The sequence below is a fragment of the Bufo bufo genome, chromosome 2 (genome assembly GCF_905171765.1).
Source record: "Bufo bufo chromosome 2, aBufBuf1.1, whole genome shotgun sequence".
NCBI lineage: Eukaryota > Metazoa > Chordata > Amphibia > Anura > Bufonidae > Bufo > Bufo bufo.
The window spans coordinates 554766995-554791646 of record NC_053390.1 but is presented as its reverse complement, the minus strand read 5'-3'; the positions used below and the strand labels follow the sequence as shown (position 1 = coordinate 554791646).

At 42.7% G+C, this 24652-nt stretch overlaps 1 protein-coding gene across 3 annotated transcripts in view; it reads right to left on the bottom strand.

Moving 5' to 3' along the window:
* The window catches only part of NPFFR2 (neuropeptide FF receptor 2), a 387038-nt gene that overhangs the window by 64785 nt on the left and 297601 nt on the right, over window positions 1–24652 (bottom strand). For all 3 annotated transcript variants that reach the window (XM_040418126.1, XM_040418125.1, XM_040418127.1), the window contains exon 3: window positions 12426–12525. In XM_040418126.1, the coding sequence (XP_040274060.1) occupies window positions 12426–12525 (100 nt within the window). The remainder of the gene's footprint in view (window positions 1–12425; window positions 12526–24652) is intronic.

The following is a 24652-nucleotide window of genomic DNA, read 5'->3' as shown; positions in this document are numbered from 1 at the left end:
TCCGTGATGCGGAATGGCCATGGAACGGCGCCCGTGTATTACGGAGCCGCAAATGCGGTCCGCAATATGGCAACGGGAAGCACACATTCGTGTGCAGGAGGCCTAAGGTTAGGGGAGGTGCAGGTGGCTAGAAGTCTGAGTTAATAGTCAGACTGGAGTTTGGTACACAGGGTAGTCAGACAGAGAATACACCTTTGCTGGTTACTTGAGACTAGGTAACCTAAAGGTCAGGCCCTTTACCACTGGGGAATCTGCCTTAAATACCCTGGGGCAGCCTGAGCGTACGCGTTCTCTAAGGACAGGCCTGGAGGCCTCCAGGATAGCACACAGGCCGCAGCCTGCAAGAGACACTGACAGTGCTGGCGTCCAGGAGGAGCACTGATGGCTAGAAGAGGGGCAGTGTGACCAGGGCATCAGGCGGGGGCGGGCTGGTTAAGCAGCGCAGCATCCATGCCCAAAAGAAGGAGTGGAGCAACGGCTGACATGGGACACAAGCGCAACAGAAAATCTGCAGAAAAAGAGACATGTATCACATATCCACATGTCAAGCATTGACCTTTTGCTTGACAGCATAATTTAGTCCACCATTTCTTTTAGATACCACTTCCACTATATTGAGTATTCTATCTTTTTTCTGCCGATTTTTACATGGCATACAAAAACCGCACCATGCAAACACATGCTTTCTGACGACTTCTTTTCTTGTGGATAAACAACTATGTACAAGATGGTTTTGTGACAGTGGTGTATAAACAATGAGAATTTAGTAGTAGGTGCAGATTGGATGGTGTAAACATGTGACTGAGGAGGGAGGTAAAATGAATTTTTACGAATGAATCACGATAGTGATCTTCAATTGGCCATACCGGACATGTGACTATGAAAGGGGGGAGAGGTTTTCGATTGATAAGAAAAGCGGAGATTGAAAGATAACATGTGGGATTATACATTTTAGGCCTTTTTAGAATGATGAATGTTTGATGAATGATGAAAAATGATGAATGTTTTTTTTCTGGGAGTTTCTATTGATTAGAAAAATGTATTTATTAAGGTTTTTAGATTGATATTAAAAGAAGTATGCAAATGAGGAGGATGTTAGATAGGTGGAGGGAAGAGTAGAACCCATGTGTATATAAAAAGTACGCCCCTGAAAGGTGGGACATACACCCCTGACGAAGCGAAGGTGAAACCCGGGTCGAGCGGTAGACGAAACCAGTCTAAACATTTGATATGCCTGTGTCCTTTTTGATCTTGTGAGAATAATAAAAGCTGATTTTAACATATCTACTGCGGTGCTTCACTATCCTTTGCTCCTTTGATTTGACCATCTATAGGAGAGACGAATAAGTGTGCGGTGTGGAGTGCTATGAAAACAGTGATTGTCGATATTCAAAATGCACCATATACTGAAGTGATCAGATTGGCACCTGTTGGAGAGCAGCGCGGTTTTACATTTTGAATAGTGAAACTTGGTGTGAGCAGGACCCACCACACCCATAACCTGCAGCGCTCAAAGTAGGATTGACAATTTGGAATTTGCTTTTTTTTTTAAGTGCTCCATGGTGGCTGTTTTTGCGGTATCGATGTGCCTGTGGGTTGATGGGGCCCAGTGCCTAGGGGGTTTAGCCTGACAGCAGGGGTGTTGTTGGACCGTTGTTCAGTGGTGTTCTCGCTGCCTGCAGGTTCTGCGTTGCAGCAATGGTGGTTGGCATGTGACGACACACCAAATTAGAGGGACCCACTCAAAAGAGGTCATCTTGACATGGCGAGTGGACCTATGCATTTTGATCAAAATATATACTAAGTGCCCAGGACACAGTTTATTAATTTTGCAGAGAAGCAAAAGATCAATGCATAGCATGTGGATGTGCAATTCACTTCTTTTTATTTCTTCTTCTACAGATTGGCACAGTATTGCACGTGATGTCTTGCACCTATTGTAGGAAACTGGTTGTCTTAGATGAAGCAATAAAACATTTTGCTACAGGAATTTGTTTAACCACTTCCTGCCACACTAACGCCGAAAGGCGTCATTGCTGCGGCGCTCTCAGGCTACACTAACGTCGATTGGCGTCATCTCGCGTGAGCCGGAAGGTAAGCGAGTGGATCTTCAGCCTGCCAGCGGCGATCGTTCGCTGGCAGGCTGTATATGCGATTTTTTTAACCCCTAACAGGTATATTAGACGCTGTTTTGATAACAGCGTCTAATATACCTGCTACCTGGTCCTCTGGTGGTCCCTTTTGCTTGGATCGACCACCAGAGGACACAGGCAGCTCAGTAATAAGTAGCACCAAACACCACTACACTACACCCCCCCTGTCACTTATTAACCCCTTATTAACCCCCTGATCACCCCATATAGACTCCCTGATCACCCCCTGTCATTGATCACCCCCCTGTAAGGCTCCATTCAGACGTCCATATGTTTTTTACGGATCCACGGATACATGGATCGGATCCGCAAAACACATACGGACGTCTGAATGGAGCCTTACAGGGGGGTGATCAATGACAGGGGGGTGATCACCCCATATAGACTCCCTGATCATCCCCCCTGTCATTGATCACCCCCCTGTCATTGATCACCCCCCTGTAAGGCTCCATTCAGACGGCCATATGTTTTTTACGTATCCACGGATACATGGATCGGATCCGCAAAACACATACGGACGTCTGAATGGAGCCTTACAGGGGGGTGATCACCCCATATAGACTCCCTGATCACCCCCCTGTCATTGATCACCCCCTTGTAAGGCTGGCTCCATTCAGAGGTCCGTATGTGTTTTGCGGATCCACAGATCCATGGATCGGATCAGCAAAACACATACGGACATCTGAATGGAGCCTTACAGGGGGGTGATCACCCCATATAGACTCCCTGATCACCCCCCTGTCATTGATCACCCCCCTGTAAGGCTCCATTCAGACGGCCATATGTTTTTTACGTATCCACGGATACATGGATCGGATCCGCAAAACACATACGGACGTCTGAATGGAGCCTTACAGGGGGGTGATCACCCCATATAGACTCCCTGATCACCCCCCTGTCATTGATCACCCCCTTGTAAGGCTGGCTCCATTCAGAGGTCCGTATGTGTTTTGCGGATCCAGAGATCCATGGATCGGATCCGCAAAACACATACGGACATCTGAATGGAGCCTTACAGGGGGGTGATCACCCCATATAGACTCCCTGATCACCCCCCTGTCATTGATCACCCCCCTGTCATTGATCACCCCCCTGTAAGGCTCCATTCAGACGTCCATATGTGTTTTGCGGATCCGATCCATGTATCCGTGGATCCGTAAAAAACATATTGACGTCTGAATGGTGCCTTACAGGGGGGTGATCAGTGACAGGGGGGTGATCACCCCATATACACTCCCTGATCACCCCCCTGTCATTGATCACCCCCCTGTAAGGCTCCATTCAGACATTTTTTTGGCCCAAGTTAGCGGAAATTATTATTTTTTTTTTTCTTACAAAGTCTCCTATTCCACTAACTTGTGTCAAAAAATAAAATCTCACATGAACTCAGCATACCCCTCACGGAATCCAAATGCGTAAAAATTTTTAGACATTTATATTCCAGACTTCTTCTCACGCTTTAGGGCCCCTAAAATGCCAGGGCAGTATAAATACCCCACATGTGACCCCATTTCGGAAAAAAGACACCCCAAGGTATTCCGTGAGGGGCATATTGAGTCCATGAAAGATTGACATTTTTGTCCCAAGTTAGCAGAAAGGGAGACTTTGTGAGAAAAAACAAAAAATATATCAATTTCCGCTAACTTGTGCCAAAAAAAAATAAATCTATGAACTCGCCATGCCCATCATTGAATACCTTGGGCTGTCTTCTTTCCAAAATGGGGTCACATGTGGGGTATTTATACTGCCCTGGCATTTTAGGGGCCCTAAAGCGTGAGAAGAAGTCTGGGATCCAAATGTCTAAAAATGCCCTCCTAAAAGGAATTTGGGCCCCTTTGCGCATCAAGGCTGCAAAAAAGTGTCAAACATCTGGTATCGCCGTACTCAGGAGAAGTTGGGCAATGTGTTTTGGGGTGTCATTTTACATATACCTATGCTGGGTGAGATAAATATCTTGGTCAAATGACCAATTTCTCTCACCCAGCATGGGTATATGTGAAATGACACCCCAAAACACATTGCCCTACTTCTCCTGAGTACGGCGATACCAGATGTGTGACACTTTTTTGCAGCCTAGGTGGGCAAAGGGGCCCACATTCCAAAGAGCACCTTTAGGATTTCACAGGTCATTTTTTACACATTTTGATTTCAAACTACTTCCCACACATTAGGGCCCCTAAATTGCCAGGGCAGTATAACTACCCCACAAGTGACCCCATTTTGGAAAGAAGACACCCCAAGGTATTCCGTGAGGGGCATGGCGAGTTCCTAGAATTTTTTATTTTTTGTCACAAGTTAGCGGAAAATGATGATTTATTTTTTTTTTCTTACAAAGTCTCATATTCCACTAACTTGTGACAAAAAATAAAAACTTCCATGAACTCACTATGCCCATCACGAAATACCTTAGGGTGTCTTCTTTCCAAAATGGGGTAACTTGTGGGGTAGTTATACTGCCCTGGCAATTTAGGGGCCCAAATGTGTGGTAAGTAGTTTGAAATCAAAATCTGTAAAAAATGGCCGGTGAAATCCTAAAGGTGCTCTTTGGAATGTGGGCCCATTTACCCACCTAGGCTGCAAAAAAGTGTCACACATTTTTTTTTATCAAAGACATGTAGAACAATAAATTTTGAGAAAAATTTATATATGGATGTCGTTTTTTTTGAAATTTTTACAACTGAAAGTGAAAAATGTCATTTTTTTGCAAAAAATTCGGTAAATTTCGATTAATAACAAAAAAAGTAAAAATGTCAGCAGCAATGAAATACCACCAAATGAAAGCTCTATTAGTGAGAAGAAAAGGAGGTAAAATTCATTTGGGCGGTAAGTTGCATGACCGAGCAATAAACCGCTAAAGTTGTGGAGTGCCGATTTGTAAAAAAGGGCCTGGTCACTAGGGGGGTATAAACCTGTGGTCCTTAAGTGGTTAAGAAGCTTGACAATATACAGGAGGTCATAAGATGTCAAGTATTACACTCTCATGTGCATTGCATGACAGTATAAGGCCACACCATGTTTAGGATATCTGTTCTTCTGTATGACTTATTTAATGAAAAGTAGTGTATAGCAAAAAATAGCATAGTACCATGTTAGCCAGAAAAATCTATATGATGTTAAATACTTTTAAAAAAGCAAAAGTATTATAGCTGTGATATCTTTATTGACTAACAATTTTTTTTTTTTTGTATAAGCCATATTCGTATCAGTTTGTTAAGAATTTGAGCTGTAATTAGTGTTTATTATGTCAGGAAATCAGAGATAAGAACTACACATGAGCCTCAGATGACAGGATTAAAAACAAAAAACACCAGGTGACAGCTTGCGGACAGACTGATTTTTAACTCTTGTATTTCATAAATGGTTGAACATTTTTAATAGACCTATTAAAAAACTGATTAAAATGCATACAAAAATACCCCCATGGTGTATATAGCCTTTAAAAGGGTTGTCTCATCTCAGTCTCAGTCTTAGGCCTCTCGCACACGAACATTGTGTGTAGTGGAGATGCGGAACGAAAGCACAGATCGGAACCCCTCGGTAGCACTATGGAGTGCTTCCATGGTGTTTCTGTCCATACCTCCGCACTGCAAAAAAATACAACTTGTTCTATTTTTTTGCTGTGCGGACGGATCACGGACCCATTCAAGTTCAATGGGTCTCGATCCGTCCCGTTGCCGTGCATTGAGGATTGAGGATTGCAAATTGTGGTCCCCAATGCACGGAATGGATGCACAACGTTCATGTGCAAGAGGCCTTATACTGAAGGTGCAGGTCCGGCCGCCACCAAGCGCTCTCCCCATAGTGAATAGGAGCGCTGCGCGCACGAACAGCCACCGCTCTCATTCAGTTCTATGGGTCCGACAACATGTGGGATTATACATTTTAGGCCTTTTTAGAATGATGAATGATGAATGATGAAAAATTATGAATGTTTTTTTTCTGGGAGTTTCTATTGATTAGAAAAATGTATTTATAAAGGTTTTTAGATTGATATTAAAATAAGTATGCAAATGAGGAGGATGTTAGATAGGTGGAGGGAAGAGTAGAACCCATGTGTATATAAAAAGTACGCCCCTGAAAGGTGGGACATACACCCCTGACAAAGGGAAGGTGAAACCCGGGTCGAGCGGTAGACGGGAAACCAGTCTAAACATTTGATATGCCTGTGTCCTTTTTGATCTTGTGAGAATAATAAAAGCTGATTTTAACATATCTACTGCGGTGCTTCACTATCCTTTGCTCCTTTGATTTGACCATCTATAGGAGAGACGAATAAGTGTGCGGTGTGGAGTGCTATGAAAACAGTGATTGTCGATATTCAAAATGCACCATATACTGAAGTGATCGGATTGGCACCTTTTGGAGAGCAGCGCGGTTTTACATTTTGAATAGTGAAACTTGGTGTGAGCAGGACCCACCACACCCATAACCTGCAGAGCTCAAAGTAGGATTGACAATTTGGAATTTGCTTTTTTTTTTAAGTGCTCCATGGTGGCTGTTTTTGCGGTATCGAAGTGCCTGTGGGTTGATGGGGCCCAGTGCCTAGGGGGTTTAGCCTGACAGCAGGGGTGTTGTTGGACCGTTGTTCAGTGGTGTTCTCGCTGCCTGCAGGTTCTGTGTTGCAGCAATGGTGGTTGGCATGTGACGACGCACCAAATTAGAGGGACCCACTCAAAAGAGGTCATCTTGACATGGCGAGTGGACCTATGCATTTTGATCAAAATATATACTAAGTGCCCAGGACACAGTTTATTAATTTTGCAGAGAAGCAAAAGATCAATGCATAGCATGTGGATGTGCAATTCACTTCTTTTTTTTTCTTCTTCTACAGATTGGCACAGTATTGCACGTGATGTCTTGCACCTATTGTAGGAAACTGGTTGTCTTAGATGAAGCAATAAAACATTTTGTTACAGGAATTTGTTTAACCACTTCCCGCCACACTAAAGCCGAAAGGCGTCATTGCTGCGGCGCTCTCAGGCTACACTAACGTCGATTGGCGTCATCTCGCGTGAGCCGGAAGGTAAGCGAGTGGATCTTCAGCCTGCCAGCGGCGATCGTTCGCTGGCAGGCTGTATATGCGATTTTTTTAACCCCTAACAGGTATATTAGACGCTGTTTTGATAACAGCGTCTAATATACCTGCTACCTGGTCCTCTGGTGGTCCCTTTTGCTTGGATCGACCACCAGAGGACACAGGCAGCTCAGTAATAAGTAGCACCAAACACCACTACACTACACCCCCCCCTGTCACTTATTAACCCCTTATTAACCTCCTGATCACCCCATATAGACTCCCTGATCACCCCCCTGTCATTGATCACCCCCCTGTAAGGCTCCATTCAGACGTCCATATGTTTTTTACGGATCCACGGATACATGGATCGGATCCGCAAAACACATACGGACGTCTGAATGGAGCCTTACAGGGGGGTGATCAATGACAGGGGGGTGATCACCCCAAATAGACTCCCTGATCACCCCCCTGTCATTGATCACCCCCCTGTCATTGATCACCCCCCTGTAAGGCTCCATTCAGACAGCCATATGTTTTTTACGTATCCACGGATACATGGATCGGATCCGCAAAACACATACGGACGTCTGAATGGAGCCTTACAGGGGGGTGATCACCCAATATAGACTCCCTGATCACCCCCCTGTCATTGATCACCCCCTTGTAAGGCTGGCTCCATTCAGAGATCCGTATGTGTTTTGCGGATCCACATATCCATGCATCGGATCTGCAAAACACATACAGACATCTGAATGGAGCCTTACAGGGGGGTGATCACCCCATATAGACTCCCTGATCACCCCCCTGTCATTGATCACCCCCCTGTCATTGATCACCCCCCTGTAAGGCTCCATTCAGACGGCCATATGTTTTTTACGTATCCACGGATACATGGATCGGATCCGCAAAACACATACGGACGTCTGAATGGAGCCTTACAGGGGGGTGATCACCCCATATAGACTCCCTGATCACCCCCCTGTCATTGATCACCCCCTTGTAAGGCTGGCTCCATTCAGAGGTCCGTATGTGTTTTGCGGATCCAGAGATCCATGGATCGGATCCGCAAAACACATACGGACATCTGAATGGAGCCTTACAGGGGGGTGATCACCCCATATAGACTCCCTGATCACCCCCCTGTCATTGATCACCCCCCTGTCATTGATCACCCCCCTGTAAGGCTCCATTCAGACGTCCATATGTGTTTTGCGGATCCGATCCATGTATCCGTGGATCCGTAAAAAACATATTGACGTCTGAATGGTGCCTTACAGGGGGGTGATCAGTGACAGGGGGGTGATCACCCCATATACACTCCCTGATCACCCCCCTGTCATTGATCACCCCCCTGTAAGGCTCCATTCAGACGTACATATGTGTTTTGCGGATCCGAACCATGTATCCGTGGATCCGTAAAAAACATATTGACGTCTGAATGGTGCCTTACAGGGGGGTGATCAGTGACAGGGGGGTGATCACCCCATATACACTCCCTAATCACCCCCCTGTCATTGATCACCCCCCTGTAAGGCTCCATTCAGACATTTTTTTGGCCCAAGTTAGCGGAAATTATTATTTTTTTTTCTTACAAAGTCTCCTATTCCACTAACTTGTGTCAAAAAATAAAATCTCACATGAACTCAGCATACCCCTCACGGAATCCAAATGCGTAAAAATTTTTAGACATTTATATTCCAGACTTCTTCTCACGCTTTAGGGCCCATAAAATGCCAGGGCAGTATAAATACCCCACATGTGACCCCATTTCGGAAAAAAGACACCCCAAGGTATTCCGTGAGGGGCATATTGAGTCCATGAAAGATTGACATTTTTGACCCAAGTTAGAGGAAAGGGAGACTTTGTGAGAAAAAAAAAAAAAAATCAATTTCCGCTAACTTGTGCCAAAAATAAATAAATCTATGAACTCGCCATGCCCATCATTGAATACCTTGGGCTGTCTTCTTTCCAAAATGGGGTCACATGTGGGGTATTTATACTGACCTGGCATTTTAGGGGCCCTAAAGCGTGAGAAGAAGTCTGGGATCAAAATGTCTAAAAATGCCCTCCTAAAAGGAATTTGGAACCCTTTGCGCATCAAGGCTGCAAAAAAGTGTCAAACATCTGGTATCGCCGTACTCAGGAGAAGTTGGGCAATGTGTTTTGGGGTGTCATTTTACATATACCTATGCTGGGTGAGATAAATATCTTGGTCAAATGACCAATTTCTCTCACCCAGCATGGGTATATGTGAAATGACACCCCAAAACACATTGCCCTACTTCTCCTGAGTACGGCGATACCAGATGTGTGACACTTTTTTGCAGCCTAGGTGGGCAAAGGGGCCCACATTCCAAAGAGCACCTTTAGGATTTCACAGGTCATTTTTTACACATTTTGATTTCAAACTACTTCCCACACATTAGGGCCCCTAAATTGCCAGGGCAGTATAACTACCCCACAAGTGACCCCATTTTGGAAAGAAGACACCCCAAGGTATTCCGTGAGGGGCATGGCGAGTTCCTAGAATTTTTTATTTTTTGTCACAAGTTAGCGGAAAATGATGATTTTTTTTTTTTTTCTTACAAAGTCTCATATTCCACTAACTTGTGACAAAAAATAAAAACTTCCATGAACTCACTATGCCCATCACGAAATACCTTAGGGTGTCTTCTTTCCAAAATGGGGTAACTTGTGGGGTAGTTATACTGCCCTGGCAATTTAGGGGCCCAAATGTGTGGTAAGTAGTTTGAAATCAAAATCTGTAAAAAATGGCCGGTGAAATCCTAAAGGTGCTCTTTGGAATGTGGGCCCATTTACCCACCTAGGCTGCAAAAAAGTGTCACACATTTTTTTTTATCAAAGACATGTAGAACAATAAATTTTGAGAAAAATTTATATATAGATGTCGTTTTTTTGGAAATTTTTACAACTGAAAGTGAAAAATGTAATTTTTTTGCAAAAAAATCGGTAAATTTCGATTAATAACAAAAAAAGTAAAAATGTCAGCAGCAATGAAATACCACCAAATGAAAGCTCTATTAGTGAGAAGAAAAGGAGGTAAAATTCATTTGGGCGGTAAGTTGCATGACCAAGCAATAAACCGCTAAAGTTGTGGAGTGCCGATTTGTAAAAAAGGGCCTGGTCACTAGGGGGGTATAAACCTGTGGTCCTTAAGTGGTTAAGAAGCTTGACAATATACAGGAGGTCATAAGATGTCAAGTATTACACTCTCATGTGCATTGCATGACAGTATAAGGCCACACCATGTTTAGGATATCTGTTCTTCTGCATGACTTATTTAATGAAAAGTAGTGTATAGCAAAAAATAGCATAGTACCATGTTAGCCAGAAAAATCTATATGATGTTAAATACTTTTAAAAAAGCAAAAGTATTATAGCTGTGATATCTTTATTGACTAACAATTTTTTATTTTTTTTATAAGCCATATTCGTATCAGTTTGTTAAGAATTTGAGCTGTAATTAGTGTTTATTATGTCAGGAAATCAGAGATAAGAACTACACATGAGCCTCAGATGACAGGATTAAAAACAAAAAACACCAGGTGACAGCTTGCGGACAGACTGATTTTTAACTCTTGTATTTTATAAATGGTTGAACATTTTTAATAGACCTATTAAAAAACTGATTAAAATGCATACAAAAATACCCCCATGGTGTATATAGCCTTTAAAAGGGTTGTCTCATCTCAGTCTCAGTCTTAGGCCTCTCGCACACGAACATTGTGTGTAGTGGAGATGCGGAAGGGAAGCACAGATCGGAACCCCTCGAAAGCACTATGGAGTGCTTCCATGGTGTTTCTGTCTATGCCTCCGCACTGCAAAAAAATACAACTTGTTCTATTTTTTTGCTGTGCGGACGGATCACGGACCCATTCAAGTTCAATGGGTCTCGATCCGTCCCGTTGCCGTGCATTGAGGATTGAGGATTGCAAATTGTGGTCCCCAATGCACGGAATGGATGCACAACGTTCATGTGCAAGAGGCCTTATACTGTAGGTGCAGGTCCGGCCGCCACCAAGCGCTCTCCCCATAGTGAATTGGAGCGCACCGCGCACGAACAGCCACCACTCCCATTCAGTTCTATGTGCCCGACAGAAATAGCTGAGCCAACGATAATAAGAATGGAAAGCGGCAGCACATGCACTGTGTGCCCCACCCCACCACTTTCGGGACTCCGTTCTCGATATAGGTGCCAGCGGTTGGACCTGCACCTATCAGACAATGGGGGCATATCCTAGCGATATATCCCCATTGTCTGAGATGACAACGCTTTTAAAGTTGAAAAGAATCCATAAATTTTTGTTATGGAGTTCAGTATGCTGTAAAAATAACACCTTAACCTTATTATGCTAGTGGGTACGGTAGTGGGTAATTATAAAAAAAAAAGCACGTTTTTAAACTCTTTGTTATATTTTACTATTTTTACAAAAATTTTAAATATTAAAAAAAACTTGCATGTGTTGCCATAGTACCCTTATTTTTATTTTCACATAAGTAGAGCTGTGTGGGGGACTGTTTTTTGCAGGGTAAGGGGTATTTTTTTTTGTGCTACCTACAAATATTTGATACATTTTATTAATTTTTTTTAGATGCAATGGCATTGAGAATTCACTGGCATTGAATTCACTGTGGCATTCACTGTGATTTAAATAACGTGATAATTTAATATTTTAGACATATTTTGACACGGCAATACCTATTATTTTTTAATGTCTCTATCATAAATAGAGACATTTGTATTTTTTATATTTTTTATTGTAAAATTTTTTACACTTTTATTTTAAAACTTGATCACTTATACAATACACTGCAATACTTCTGTTATGTAGTGTATAGTGATTTGTATCCCATTACACCATGTAATAGAATTTCTACCATGGCTGGCCTGAGGGCCTCCAAAAGCACCTCTCAATTGTTTCTGCATGTATATTATTCTGGTGTTGAATGTCTGATCACTACTTTGGATCAGGAAACACATTGTACTCTTTTAGGGCAAATTAGCTCTTATGTTTGCCCATCCCTCTTCATCCATGTCTTTTCCCATTCCTTAAACTTGACGGACATACTACTTTTTTTTTTTTACTACAGTTTGTAATACTGGTTTATATAGAATTATCTAATTATCTTTGATTTTCTATTTATCAGAAATGTAACAATAGAATGGGAAATTTGACATCCGCCATAGCTCGGATTCAAAATTAAAAGAAAATTAGGATTTAATAGTCACTCACCTGTCCACAGCTATTGCAACCAATGTGAAAACAGAGGCAGAAACAGAAATTCCCTGAACCATTCCACTCATTTTACATATTGTGTTTCCAAAAGGCCAACCTAGGAAAAAAAAAAAATTATAGCACAGCTTTGCACTACGAATGAATTATCCATTAATACCAGCGGCACATGTAAGGTGACGATAACAAATTCATTACAGGATTAAGTTTTTGTTTTTTTTGCAATAAACATTTATACATAACCTTGAAGCTTTTACATAACCACCAAAGCTTTTAAATGCTATTTTAATTAGTCTTTGTATAATGGTTCCTATTTGCATTAAAAGTCTCTGAAATACTGTATGTCAATACAAAAATATCAAAGTATAAACATTATTAAAATGATAAAATTCCAGCACCTGCAATATTTGAGTGATGGTTTCTTTATTTCCAGTAGTGGGTAATACAACGTTAATGGCATAAATCTTCACATATCCATTTATAGTCAATGTGTTTCGAACAAATAAATGTTCTTACTCATGACTAGCGTGCTACCTCCAATGTTCCACTTCCTTATGAACTTTGTGATTCACCATTCCCCAGTTGCTGGGTGGGTGGTTAAGTTCAGGTGTAGATAATGGAGTGGATTAATTGTAGGTAGAGTAGCCATCTGTTTTTACTTCTAATACAGATAGGAATATAGTACATATTAAAAAAAACATATAATGTGGTTTTGCTTAGATTAGGTGAATATCTTGACAGGCACTGTCGACGAGGGGGACAAACTTTCTTCCCTACAGTCCGAGATTGAACAATGTAAAAGCAACCTAACACAATATGAATCCCTTCCTAAATATGCAGAGCAACAAGAAAAAAAATCACTGTTTCTATTCAAACGCTAGAAGAAAGCATTATGGAAACTAAACATAAAAAATTTCCACGGGACTTGTACGATTATGACAAAAATCAAGTATATGAATGGGGAAGAAGAGACAACCCTTACCAAACACTGAAATCTATCCTAAAAAAAAACTAAAAGAGAAAAAAAAATTACAGGAAGAGCTCTTCAGTAAAATCTTCAGAGGTGGACTTTTCAGATATTAGTGGAGAGACTCAAACATTGGAAAAATCCAGGACTGATCCAAGAGATATTGCTTCCAATACTCAGTCCTCCTATTATAAAAAACAAAAAAATATTCCTAACGCAACCATGAAAACAAAATATGGTTCAGGCGGGGGGGGGGAGGGGGGGAAGGAAACATATCAACAAGAAAAAAAGCACACAATATGGCAACCCGCCCTCAAAAGAAATAATAGATGTAGCAGAATCTAATGACATTATTGATGTTGTGAATTTGTCTGAGATTGCACTAACTAAATATCAATATGAAGTTTTGACTCTAGGTTTAAATTTTGTCCCATCCACTGACTTCGATATGTTCTCCACCTTGATTGATATTAACAAATTTGTAAGAAGCCTAACAGTAAATAAACATTTTTCAGAGGTGGAGAGCAACTCAGACTCAGAAGATTTCCCTTCACCAAAAAACAACAACAATAATATGTATTCAGGTCTGTCTTTCAGAGAACAAACATCTCTCATGATTCTAAATGAGTTGCAGTCAGTTCCTGACAATGGAACTCTTAACTGTGTGGCACAAAAATTTTGCGTCGCCAATCCACAGTTCTACCTCAAAAAATTGCGTACTGTGGGTATGGATATCTTTCAAGAGGTGATGAAAAAGGAACCGTCCTTTATTAATGAACAAATGACAGTACATATAGGTGCAATAATTTAACTAAACAACATAGAATAGCCCTCAGAGAATTGAAAGATATCCACAGTATTGTGATTAAAATGGCTGACAAAGGCGGAGCGGTGGTGGTCCTTGACAGAAATGTTTATGAAGGCCAAATTATGGATATAGTTATGGACTCCTCCACATACGAAAGGTTAGAATCGAATCTCATTGAACTGTATATAAAATAATATCTTGATATTATATGCAGAGGCAGGGATTTGGGGTATTTTTCACATAAACAATACTCTTATTTGGATGTGGAGATGCCCATTACACCCATTATCCATACCTTACCAAAAATCCATAAAGCAATGAACCCACCACCGCTCCGCCCAATTGTCTCAGGAATTGGCTCACTGACCGAAAGATTAGGTCAGTGGCTAGATTCAATTTTGCAACCTCTAGTAAAACGAACCCCGGGGTATATTAAGGACACTGGTGATATGGCCACATATGGGGTGTTTCTGCAAACTACAGAATCGGGGCAATAAATATAGCATTTTGTTTTGCTGTTAATGGATTAAAATGGAAAATTTGACCAAAAATTTAAATTCTCAAATTTCATCCCCATTTTCCAATAACTCTTGTGCAACACCTAAAGGGTTAACAAAGTTTGTAAAATCAGTTTTAAATACTTTGAGGGTGTAGTTTCTTAGATGGGGTCACTTTTATGGAGTTTCTACTCTAGGGGTGCATCAGGCAAGCTTCAAATGGAACATGGTGTAAATAAACCAGTCCAGCAAATCTGCCTTCCAAAAACCATACGGCGCACCATTCCCTCTACGCCCTACTGTGTGCCCGCACAGTAGTTTTACGGCCACATATGGTGTGTTTCTGCAAACTACAGAATCGGAACAATAAATATAGCATTTTGTTTGGCTGTTTACCCTTGCTTTGTTACTGGAAAAAATGGATTAAAATTGAAAATTTGTAAAAAATAAAATTCTCAAATTTCATCCCCATTTGCCAATAACTCTTGTGCAACACATAAAGGGTTAACAAAGTTTGTATAATAAGTTTTGAATTCCTTAAGGGGTGTAGTTTCTTATATGGAGTCACTTTTATGGAGTTTCTACTCTAGGGATGCATCAAAATGGACATGGTGTAAATAAACCAGTCCAGCAAAATCTGCCTTCCAAAAACCATACGGCGCACCTTTCTCTCTACGCGCTACTGTGTGCCCGTACAGTAGTTTACGCCCACATATGGGGTGTTTCTGCAAACTACAGAATCGGGGCAATAAATATAGCATTTTGATTGGATGTTAACCCTTGCTTTGTTACTGGAAAAAAATGGATTAAAATGGAAAACTTTCCAAAAAATCTAAATTCTCCATTTGCCATTAACTCTTGTGGAACACCTAAAGGGTAAAAGACATTTGTAAAATCAGTTTTGAATACCTTGAGGGGTGTAGTTTCTAGAATGGGGTGGTTTCTATTATGTAAGCCTCACAAAGTGACTTCAGACCTGAACTTGTCCCTAGAAATTGGGTTTTTGAAAATTTCTGAAAAATTTCAAAATTTGCTTCTAAACTTCTAACCCTTGTAACGTCCCCAAAAACTAAAATGTCATTCCCAAAATGATCCAAACATGTAGACATATGGGGAATATAAATTAATAACTTTTTTTGGAGGTATTACTATGTATTATAGAAGTAGAGAAATTGAAACTTGGAAATTTGCAATTTTTTCCAAATTTTTGGTAAATTTTGTATTTTTTTATAAATAAAAATGATTTTTTTTTTACTTCATTTTACCAGTGTCATGAAGTACAATATGTGACAAAAAAACTGTCTCAGAATGGCCTGGATAAGTAAAAGTGTTTTAAAGTTATCACCACTTAAAGTGACACTGGTCAGATTTGCAAAAAAATGGCCTGGTCCTTAAGGTGAAATAAGGCTGTGTCCTTAAGGAGTTAAGGAAAGAACTAATGTATATTTATTGAGAATAAAGTAATCTTTCGACCTGTATAAGCTGCAGCCATGTACTTATATGTTTGTTTTTAAACGTATGTATACATGAGGTTGATTTTGCAATAGATGTGCGTTTTTTCACTGAACACAGGGAATAAATATATGTCGACACAGTGCCTGTCAAGATATTCACCTAATCTAAGCAAAACCAAATTGTATGTTTTTTTTAATATGTACTACATTCTTATCTGTATTAGAAGTAAAAACAGACGGCTACTCTACCTACAATTAATCCACTCCATTATCTACACCTGAACTTAACCACCCGCCCAGCAACTGGGGGATGGTGAATCACAAAGTTCATAAGGAAGTGGAACATTGGAGGTAGCACGCCAGTCATGAGTAAGAACATTTATTTGTTCGAAACGTGTTGACTGTAAATGGATATGTGAAGATTTATGGCATTGACGTTGTATTACCCACTACTGGAAATAAAGAAACCATCTATTTAAAGATTGTAGGTGCTGGAATTTCTATCATTTTTACAACTATTGAAGTCTTACGTACAGTACAGACCAAAAGTTTGGACACACCTTCTCATTCAAAGAGTTTTCTTTATTTTCATGACTATGAAAATTGTAGATTCACACTGAAGGCATCAAAACTATGAATTAACACATGTGGAATTATATACATAACAAACAAGTGTGAAACAACTGAAAATATGTCATATTCTAGGTTCTTCAAAGTAGCCACCTTTTGCTTTGATTACTGCTTTGCACACTCTTGGCATTCTCTTGATGAGCTTCAAGAGGTAGTCCCCTGAAATGGTTTTCACTTCACAGGTGTGCCCTGTCAGGTTTAATAAGTGGGATTTCTTGCCTTATAAATGGGGTTGGGACCATCAGTTGTGTTGAGGAGAAGTCAGGTGGATACACAGCTGATAGTCCTACTGAATAGACTTAGATTTTGTATTATGGCAAGAAAAAAGCAGCTAAGTAAAGAAAAACGAGTGGCCATCATTACTTTAAGAAATTAAGGTCAGTCAGTCAGCCGAAAAATTGGGAAAACTTTGAAAGTAAGGGCTATTTGACCATGAAGGAGAGTGATGGGGTGCTGCGCCAGATGACCTGGCCTCCACAGTCACCGGACCTGAACCCAATCGAGATGGTTTGGGGTTGGCTGGACCGCAGAGTGAAGGCAAAAGGGCCAACAAGTGCTAAGCATCTCTGGGAACTCCTTCAAGACTGTTGGAAGACCATTTCAGGGGACTACCTCTTGAAGCTCATCAAGAGAATGCCAAGAGTGTGCAAAGCAGTAATCAAAGCAAAAGGTGGCTACTTTGAAGAACCTAGAATATGACATATTTTCAGTTGTTTCACACTTGTTTGTTATGTATATAATTCCACATGTGTTAATTCATAGTTTTGATGCCTTCATAGTCATGAAAATAAAGAAAACTCTTTGAATGAGAAGGTGTGTCCAAACTTTTGGTCTGTACTGTATATCTCTGTGCACCAAGGGTGGATCGCTTGGATTTTCAAAGTGGGTGAGCTGGATTTTCCTATTATCTACATATAAACATTATTATCCACCAACCTATGGTACAGTATAATATTGTGCACATTAGGATAGAGACCATTTTTTGCATTTTTACAAAAGGTGTTTTTAGATCAAATATTGAGGAAAATTAAGTACTACATTTTGGAAAAGTAAAACTTCTAGCAGTAAAATGTGTTCATATATAAACCTCTAAACTTTATAGAAATTGGTAAAATGCAGCCTCGTGCTATGTGCTTTGCATGGAACTATAACAGAACACCCGTAGAGGTGTATGGGTTCCCTGTTATGGTCACCCACAGATGTGTATGCAAATGACTGTACCTACATATGCCTCGGATGCCATACAAATATGAAAAAACTTGTGGCATGCCCAATAAAACTCCATGTGCTGCTGTACAGCCACCTACATGAGACTTTTTTAATAAAAAGTTTTTTAAATTGCAAAAAGAATATCCTAAAACTGTAACTCTCCTCATAATTGCATTTTATACAACACTAATGGGGACATTTATCAAACTGGTATAAATTAGAACTGGCTTAGTTGCCCATAGCAACCAATCAGATTCCACCTTTCATTTTTGACTGCTCCTTCGGAAAATAAAAGGTGGAATATGATTGGTTGCTATGGGCAACTAAGCCAGTTCTACTTTACACCAGTTTGATAAATGACTCCATAAATATTTTTTCACTTTTAACCATATAGTAGTTTTAGACAAAGGGAACATAAATAATAATAATACAGGGGGTCGTTTATCAAGACCAGTGTTTGTATGCCGGTTTTGTTATCTCCTTTTGACACAGGCCTCGTTGAAAATTAAGAGCATCCCTTGGCAATCCGTGCACCTAGATTGAAGTGTACACTAGGTCGTAGCTGGCGTTAATCTCAGTAATCATTTACGCCATAAAACTGGAATAAATGACAATACATGTGCCGCCCACAGCCCAACCCCACCATACCAACTTTTTGGAAAGTGGCCATGGTGGCATAGAAACAGCACTTACACCTAGATTTAGATGTAGTAATGTTTGAAAAGTTGCAAACCCTGGATTTGCAACTTTTTTTTTTTAGGTCAGAATGGTGTAAGGGGATAATATATATGTTTCCCATAGTGTTTTTGAGCAAAATGCCTCAGGTAAGAAAGTAGCTGCACTTATATTTACCAATATACCAATACAGAATGCAGTTACAGACTCTACTAAAGCATCTACTATGTTTTAGTCAATGCACTCAGTAATCCTTCCTTTAGATTTAGTATAAAAAATTTAATCTCACCCACAAAGCAGTTTTCTTCCCGTGATGGAACCCCTATTTATATATTTTTGGGAATTTCCTGTGGTTATTCCAGTAATTTATCTAAGATTTTAACGTAATTGCTTACTGAAGTCCATAAAGATAAGATAAGATGCCTTTATTGTCACTGTACAATACAATGTAATACAATGTACAATACAATGAAATGTTGTTTGGAGCAATCCTAGATGCCATGGACAGAGGAACAAGAACTGACATTTAAACTAAAGCATTACACTAGAAAAAAAAAAAAACATTGCACTAGAAAGCATTACTATTCACAGTTCACAGAATATATATAGCAAGAGCAAAGTAGGAAGTGCTTATGAGTATATATACACACTGATCAGACACCACTGCAGACAAGAGATCATCATGGGTTCTTGAATGCAGCAGTCACTTTCAGTCTGTGGTAGTTTCTATCCTAGGAAGGGGCAATAATCTCCGAGCATTTAGGAGACTGATTGTTTTGGGGTAAAAGCTGTTCTTCAGCCTAGTGGTGCGGGCATGAAGGGCTCTGAGATGCCTACCAGAGGGTAGGGGAATGAAAAGTCTGTGGCCGGGGTGAGTTGGATCCCCGCAGATAATTTTTGCCCTGTTGCTGCAGTGAGCAGTGAAGATGTCATCCAGTGATGGTAACTGAGTACCAGTGATTCTGGCAGCCATTCTGATGATGCGCTTGAGGGTCTTCTTGTCCTCAGAAGAGCAGCTGGAGTACCACACTGTAATGCAGTATGTGATAACAGATTCTATTGTGCACCTCAAAAAATTGACTAGCAGCTGTTTTGGGAGTTGTGCTTTCTTTAGACTCCTCAGAAAATAAAGCTTCTGTCACCCCACTAAACCGTTTTTTTTTTTTTGTTTAATAATAATCCCTACACTGCGATCTCTGCATACATAAGTAAAATAATAATTTTCGTCCAGTAGAATTTGTTAAAACGCTATTTGTATAATATGTAAATTACCTTGCTACCAGCAAGTAGGGCGGCTACTTGCTGGTAGCAGCCGCATCCTCCGATCCTAATGACGCCCCCTCCGCATTGTGATTGACAGGGCCAGGGAACAGGATCTTTCTCTGCTGGCCCTGCCTGTATTCATTCAATATCTGGCGCCTGCGCCGCGGCCGTACCTATCTTCAATCTGCGCAGGCGCACTGAGAGGCGGCCACTCACTCGGCCGCTCGCTCCTCAATGCGCCTGCGCCGGGTGTAGATGTGACGTCATTGGCGCAGGCGCATTGAGGATGGAGCGGCCGAGTGAGTGGCCGCCTCTCAGTGCGCCTGCACAGATTGAAGATAGGTACGGCCGCGGAGCAGGCACCAGATATTGAATGAAAACAGGCAGGGCCAGCAGAGAAAGATTCCGTTCCCTGGCCCTGTCAATCACAATGCGGAGGGGGCGTCATTAGGATCGGAGGATGCGGCTGCTACCAGCAAGTAGCCGCCCTACTTGCTAGTAGCAAGGTAATTTAAATATTATAAAAATAGCGTTTTAACAAATTCTACTGAACGAAAATTATTATTTTACTTATGTATGCAGAGATCGCAGTGTAGGGATTATTATTAAACAAAAAAAAAAAAACGGTTTAGTGGGGTGACAAGCCCTTTAAGGCCTTTTTTGGTCATTTCTGTTGTGTTTTTTATCCATGACAGGTCCTGACTAGAGTTGAGCGAACACCTGGATGTTCGGGTTCGAGAAGTTCGGCCGAAATTCCCGGAAATGTTCGGGTTCGGGATCCGAACCCGAACCGAACTTCGTCCCGAACCCGAACCCCATTGAAGTCAATGGGGACCCGAACTTTTGGGCACTAAAAAGGCTGTAAAACAGCCCAGGAAAGAGCTAGAGGGCTGCAAAAGGCAGCAACATGTAGGTAAATCCCCTGCAAACAAATGTGGATAGGGAAATGAATTAAAATAAAAATTAAAAAAATAAAAATGACCCAATATCAATTGGACAGAGGTCCCATAGCAGAGAATCTGGCTTCAGGTCAGCAGAGAATCAGTCTCTTCATGCCATAGCAAAGAATCTGGCTTCATGTCAGCAGAGAATCAGTCTCTTCATGCCATAGCAGAGAATCTGGCTTCATGTCACCCACCACTGGAACAGGCCACTGTCACATATTTAGGCCCCGGCACCCAGACAGAGGAGAGCGGTCCCGTAACAGAGAATCTGGCCTTATGTCAGCACAGAATCTGTCTTCATGTCATAGCAGAGAATCAGGCTTCACGTCACCCACCACTGGAACAGGCCACTGTCACACATTTAGGCCCAGGCACCGAGGCAGAGGAGAGAGGTCCCGTAACAGAGAATCTGGCCTTATGTCAGCACAGAATCTGTCTTCATGTCATAGCAGAGAATCAGGCTTCACATCACCCACCACTGGAACAGGCCACTGTCACATATTTAGGCCCAGGCACCCAGGCAAAGGAGAGAGGTCCCGTACAAGAGAATCTGGCCTTATGTCAGCGCAGAATCTGTCTTCATGTCATAGCAGAGAATCAGGCTTCACGTCACCCACCACTGGAACAGGCCACTGTCACACATTTAGGCCCAGGCACCCAGGCAGAGGAGAGAGGTCCCGTAACAGAGAATCTGGCCTTATGTCAGCACAGAATCTGTCTTCATGTCATAGCAGAGAATCAGGCTTCACGTCACCCACCACTGGAACAGGCCACTGTCACACATTTAGGCCCAGGCACCCAGGCAGAGGAGAGAGGTCCCGTAACAGAGAATCTGGCCTTATGTCAGCACAGAATCTGTATTCATGTCATAGCAGAGAATCAGGCTTCACATCACCCACCACTGGAACAGGCCACTGTCACATATTTAGGCCCAGGCACCCAGGCAAAGGAGAGAGGTCCCGTAACAGAGAATCTGGCCTTATGTCAGCGCAGAATCTGTCTTCATGTCATAGCAGAGAATCAGGCTTCACGTCACCCACCACTGGAACAGGCCACTGTCACACATTTAGGCCCAGGCACCCAGGCAGAGGAGAGAGGTCCCGTAACAGAGAATCTGGCCTTATGTCAGCGCAGAATCTGTCTTCATGTCATAGCAGAGAATCAGGCTTCACGTCACCTACCACTGGAACAGGCCACTGTCACATATTTAGGCCCAGGCACCCAGGCAGAGGAGAGAGGTCCCGTAATAGAGAATCTGGCCTTATGTCAGCACAGAATCTGTCTTCATGTCATAGCAGAGAATCAGGCTTCACGTCACCCACCACTAGAACAGGCCACTGTCACATATTTAGGCCCAGGCACCCAGGCAGAGGAGAGAGGTCGCGTAACAGAGAATCTGGCTTCATGTCAGCACAGAATAAGTCTTCATGTCATAGCAGAGAATCAGGCTTCATGTCACCCACCACTGGAACAGGCCAATGTCACACATTTAGGCCCAGGCACCCAGGCAGAGGAGAGAGGTCCCGTAACAGAGAATCTGGCCTTATGTCAGCACAGAATCTGTCTTCATGTCATAGCAGAGAATCAGGCTTCACGTCACCCACCACTGGAACAGGCCACTGTCACACATTTAGGCCCAGGCACCCAGGCAGAGGAGAGAGGTCCCGTAACAGAGAATCTGGCCTTATGTTAGCGCAGAATCTGTCTTCATGTCATAGCAGAGAATCAGGCTTCACGTCACCCACCACTGGAACAGGCCACTGTCACACATTTAGGCCCAGGCACCCAGGCAGAGGAGAGAGGTCCCGTAACAGAGAATCTGGCCTTAGGTCAACGCAGAATCTGTCTTCATGACATAGCAGAGAATCAGGCTTCACGTCACCCACCACTGGAACAGGCCACTGTCACACATTTAGGCCCAGGCACCCAGGCAGAAGAGAGAGGTCCCGTAACAGAGAATCTGGCCTTATGTCAGCGCAGAATCTGTCTTCATGTCATAGCAGAGAATCAGGCTTTACGTCACCCACCACTGGAACAGGCCACTGTCACACATTTAGGCCCAGGCACCCAGGCAGAGGAGAGAGGTCCCGTAACAGAGAATCTGGCCTTATGTCAGCACAGAATCTGTCTTCATGTCATAGCAAAGAATCAGGCTTCACGTCACCCACCACTGGAACAGGCCACTGTCACACATTTAGGCCCAGGCACCCAGGCAGAGGAGAGAGGTCCCTTAACAGAGAATCTGGCCTTATGTCAGCACAGAATCTGTCTTCATGTCATAGCAGAGAATCAGGCTTCACGTCACCCACCACTGGAACAGGCCACTGTCACAAATTTAGGCCCAGGCACCCAGGCAGAGGAGAGAGGTCCCGTAACAGAGAATCTGGCCTTATGTCAGCACAGAATCTGTCTTCATTTCATAGCAGAGAATCAGGCTTCACGTCACCCACCACTAGAACAGGCCACTGTCACATATTTAGGCCCAGGCACCCAGGCAGAGGAGAGAGGTCGCGTAACAGAGAATCTGGCTTCATGTCAGCACAGAATAAGTCTTCATGTCATAGCAGAGAATCAGGCTTCACGTCACCCACCACTGGAACAGGCCACTGTCACACATTTAGGCCCAGGCACCCAGGCAGAGGAGAGAGGTCCCGTAACAGAGAATCTGGCCTTATGTCAGCACAGAATCTGTCTTCATGTCATAGCAGAGAATCAGGCTTCACGTCACCCACCACTGGAACAGGCCACTGTCACACATTTAGGCCCAGGCAACCAGGCAGAGGAGAGAGGTCCCGTAACAGAGAATCTGGCCTTATGTCAGCACAGAATCTGTCTTCATGTCATAGCAGAGAATCAGGCTTCACGTCGCCCACCACTGGAACAGGCCACTGTCACACATTTAGGCCCATGCACCCAGGCAGAGGAGAGAGGTCCCGTAACAGAGAATCTGGCCTTATGTCAGCACAGAATCTGTTTTCATGTCATAGCAGAGAATCAGGCTTCACGTCACCCACCAATGGAACAGGCCACTGTCACACATTTAGGCCCAGGCACCCAGGCAGAGGAGAGAGGTCCCGTAACAGATAATCTGGCCTTATGTCAGCACAGAATCTGTCTTCATGTCATAGCAGAGAATCAGGCTTCACGTCACCCACCACTGGAACAGGCCACTGTCACACATTTAGGCCCAGGCACCCAGGCAGAGGAGAGAGGTCCCGTAACAGAGAATCTGGCCTTATGTTAGCGCAGAATCTGTCTTCATGTCATAGCAGAGAATCAGGCTTCACGTCACCCACCACTGGAACAGGCCACTGTCACACATTTAGGCCCAGGCATCCAGGCAGAGGAGAGAGGTCCCGTAACAGAGAATCTGGCCTTATGTCAGCGCAGAATCTGTCTTCATGTCATAGCAGAGAATCAGGCTTCACGTCACCCACCACTGGAACAGGCCACTGTCACACATTTAGGCCCAGGCACCCAGGCAGAAGAGAGAGGTCCCGTAACAGAGAATCTGGCCTTATGTCAGCGCAGAATCTGTCTTCATGTCATAGCAGAGAATCAGGCTTTACGTCACCCACCACTGGAACAGGCCACTGTCACACATTTAGGCCCAGGCACCCAGGCAGAGGAGAGAGGTCCCGTAACAGAGAATCTGGCCTTATGTCAGCACAGAATCTGTCTTTATGTCATAGCAAAGAATCAGGCTTCACGACACCCACCACTGGAACAGGCCACTGTCACACATTTAGGCCCAGGCACCCAGGCAGAGGAGAGAGGTCC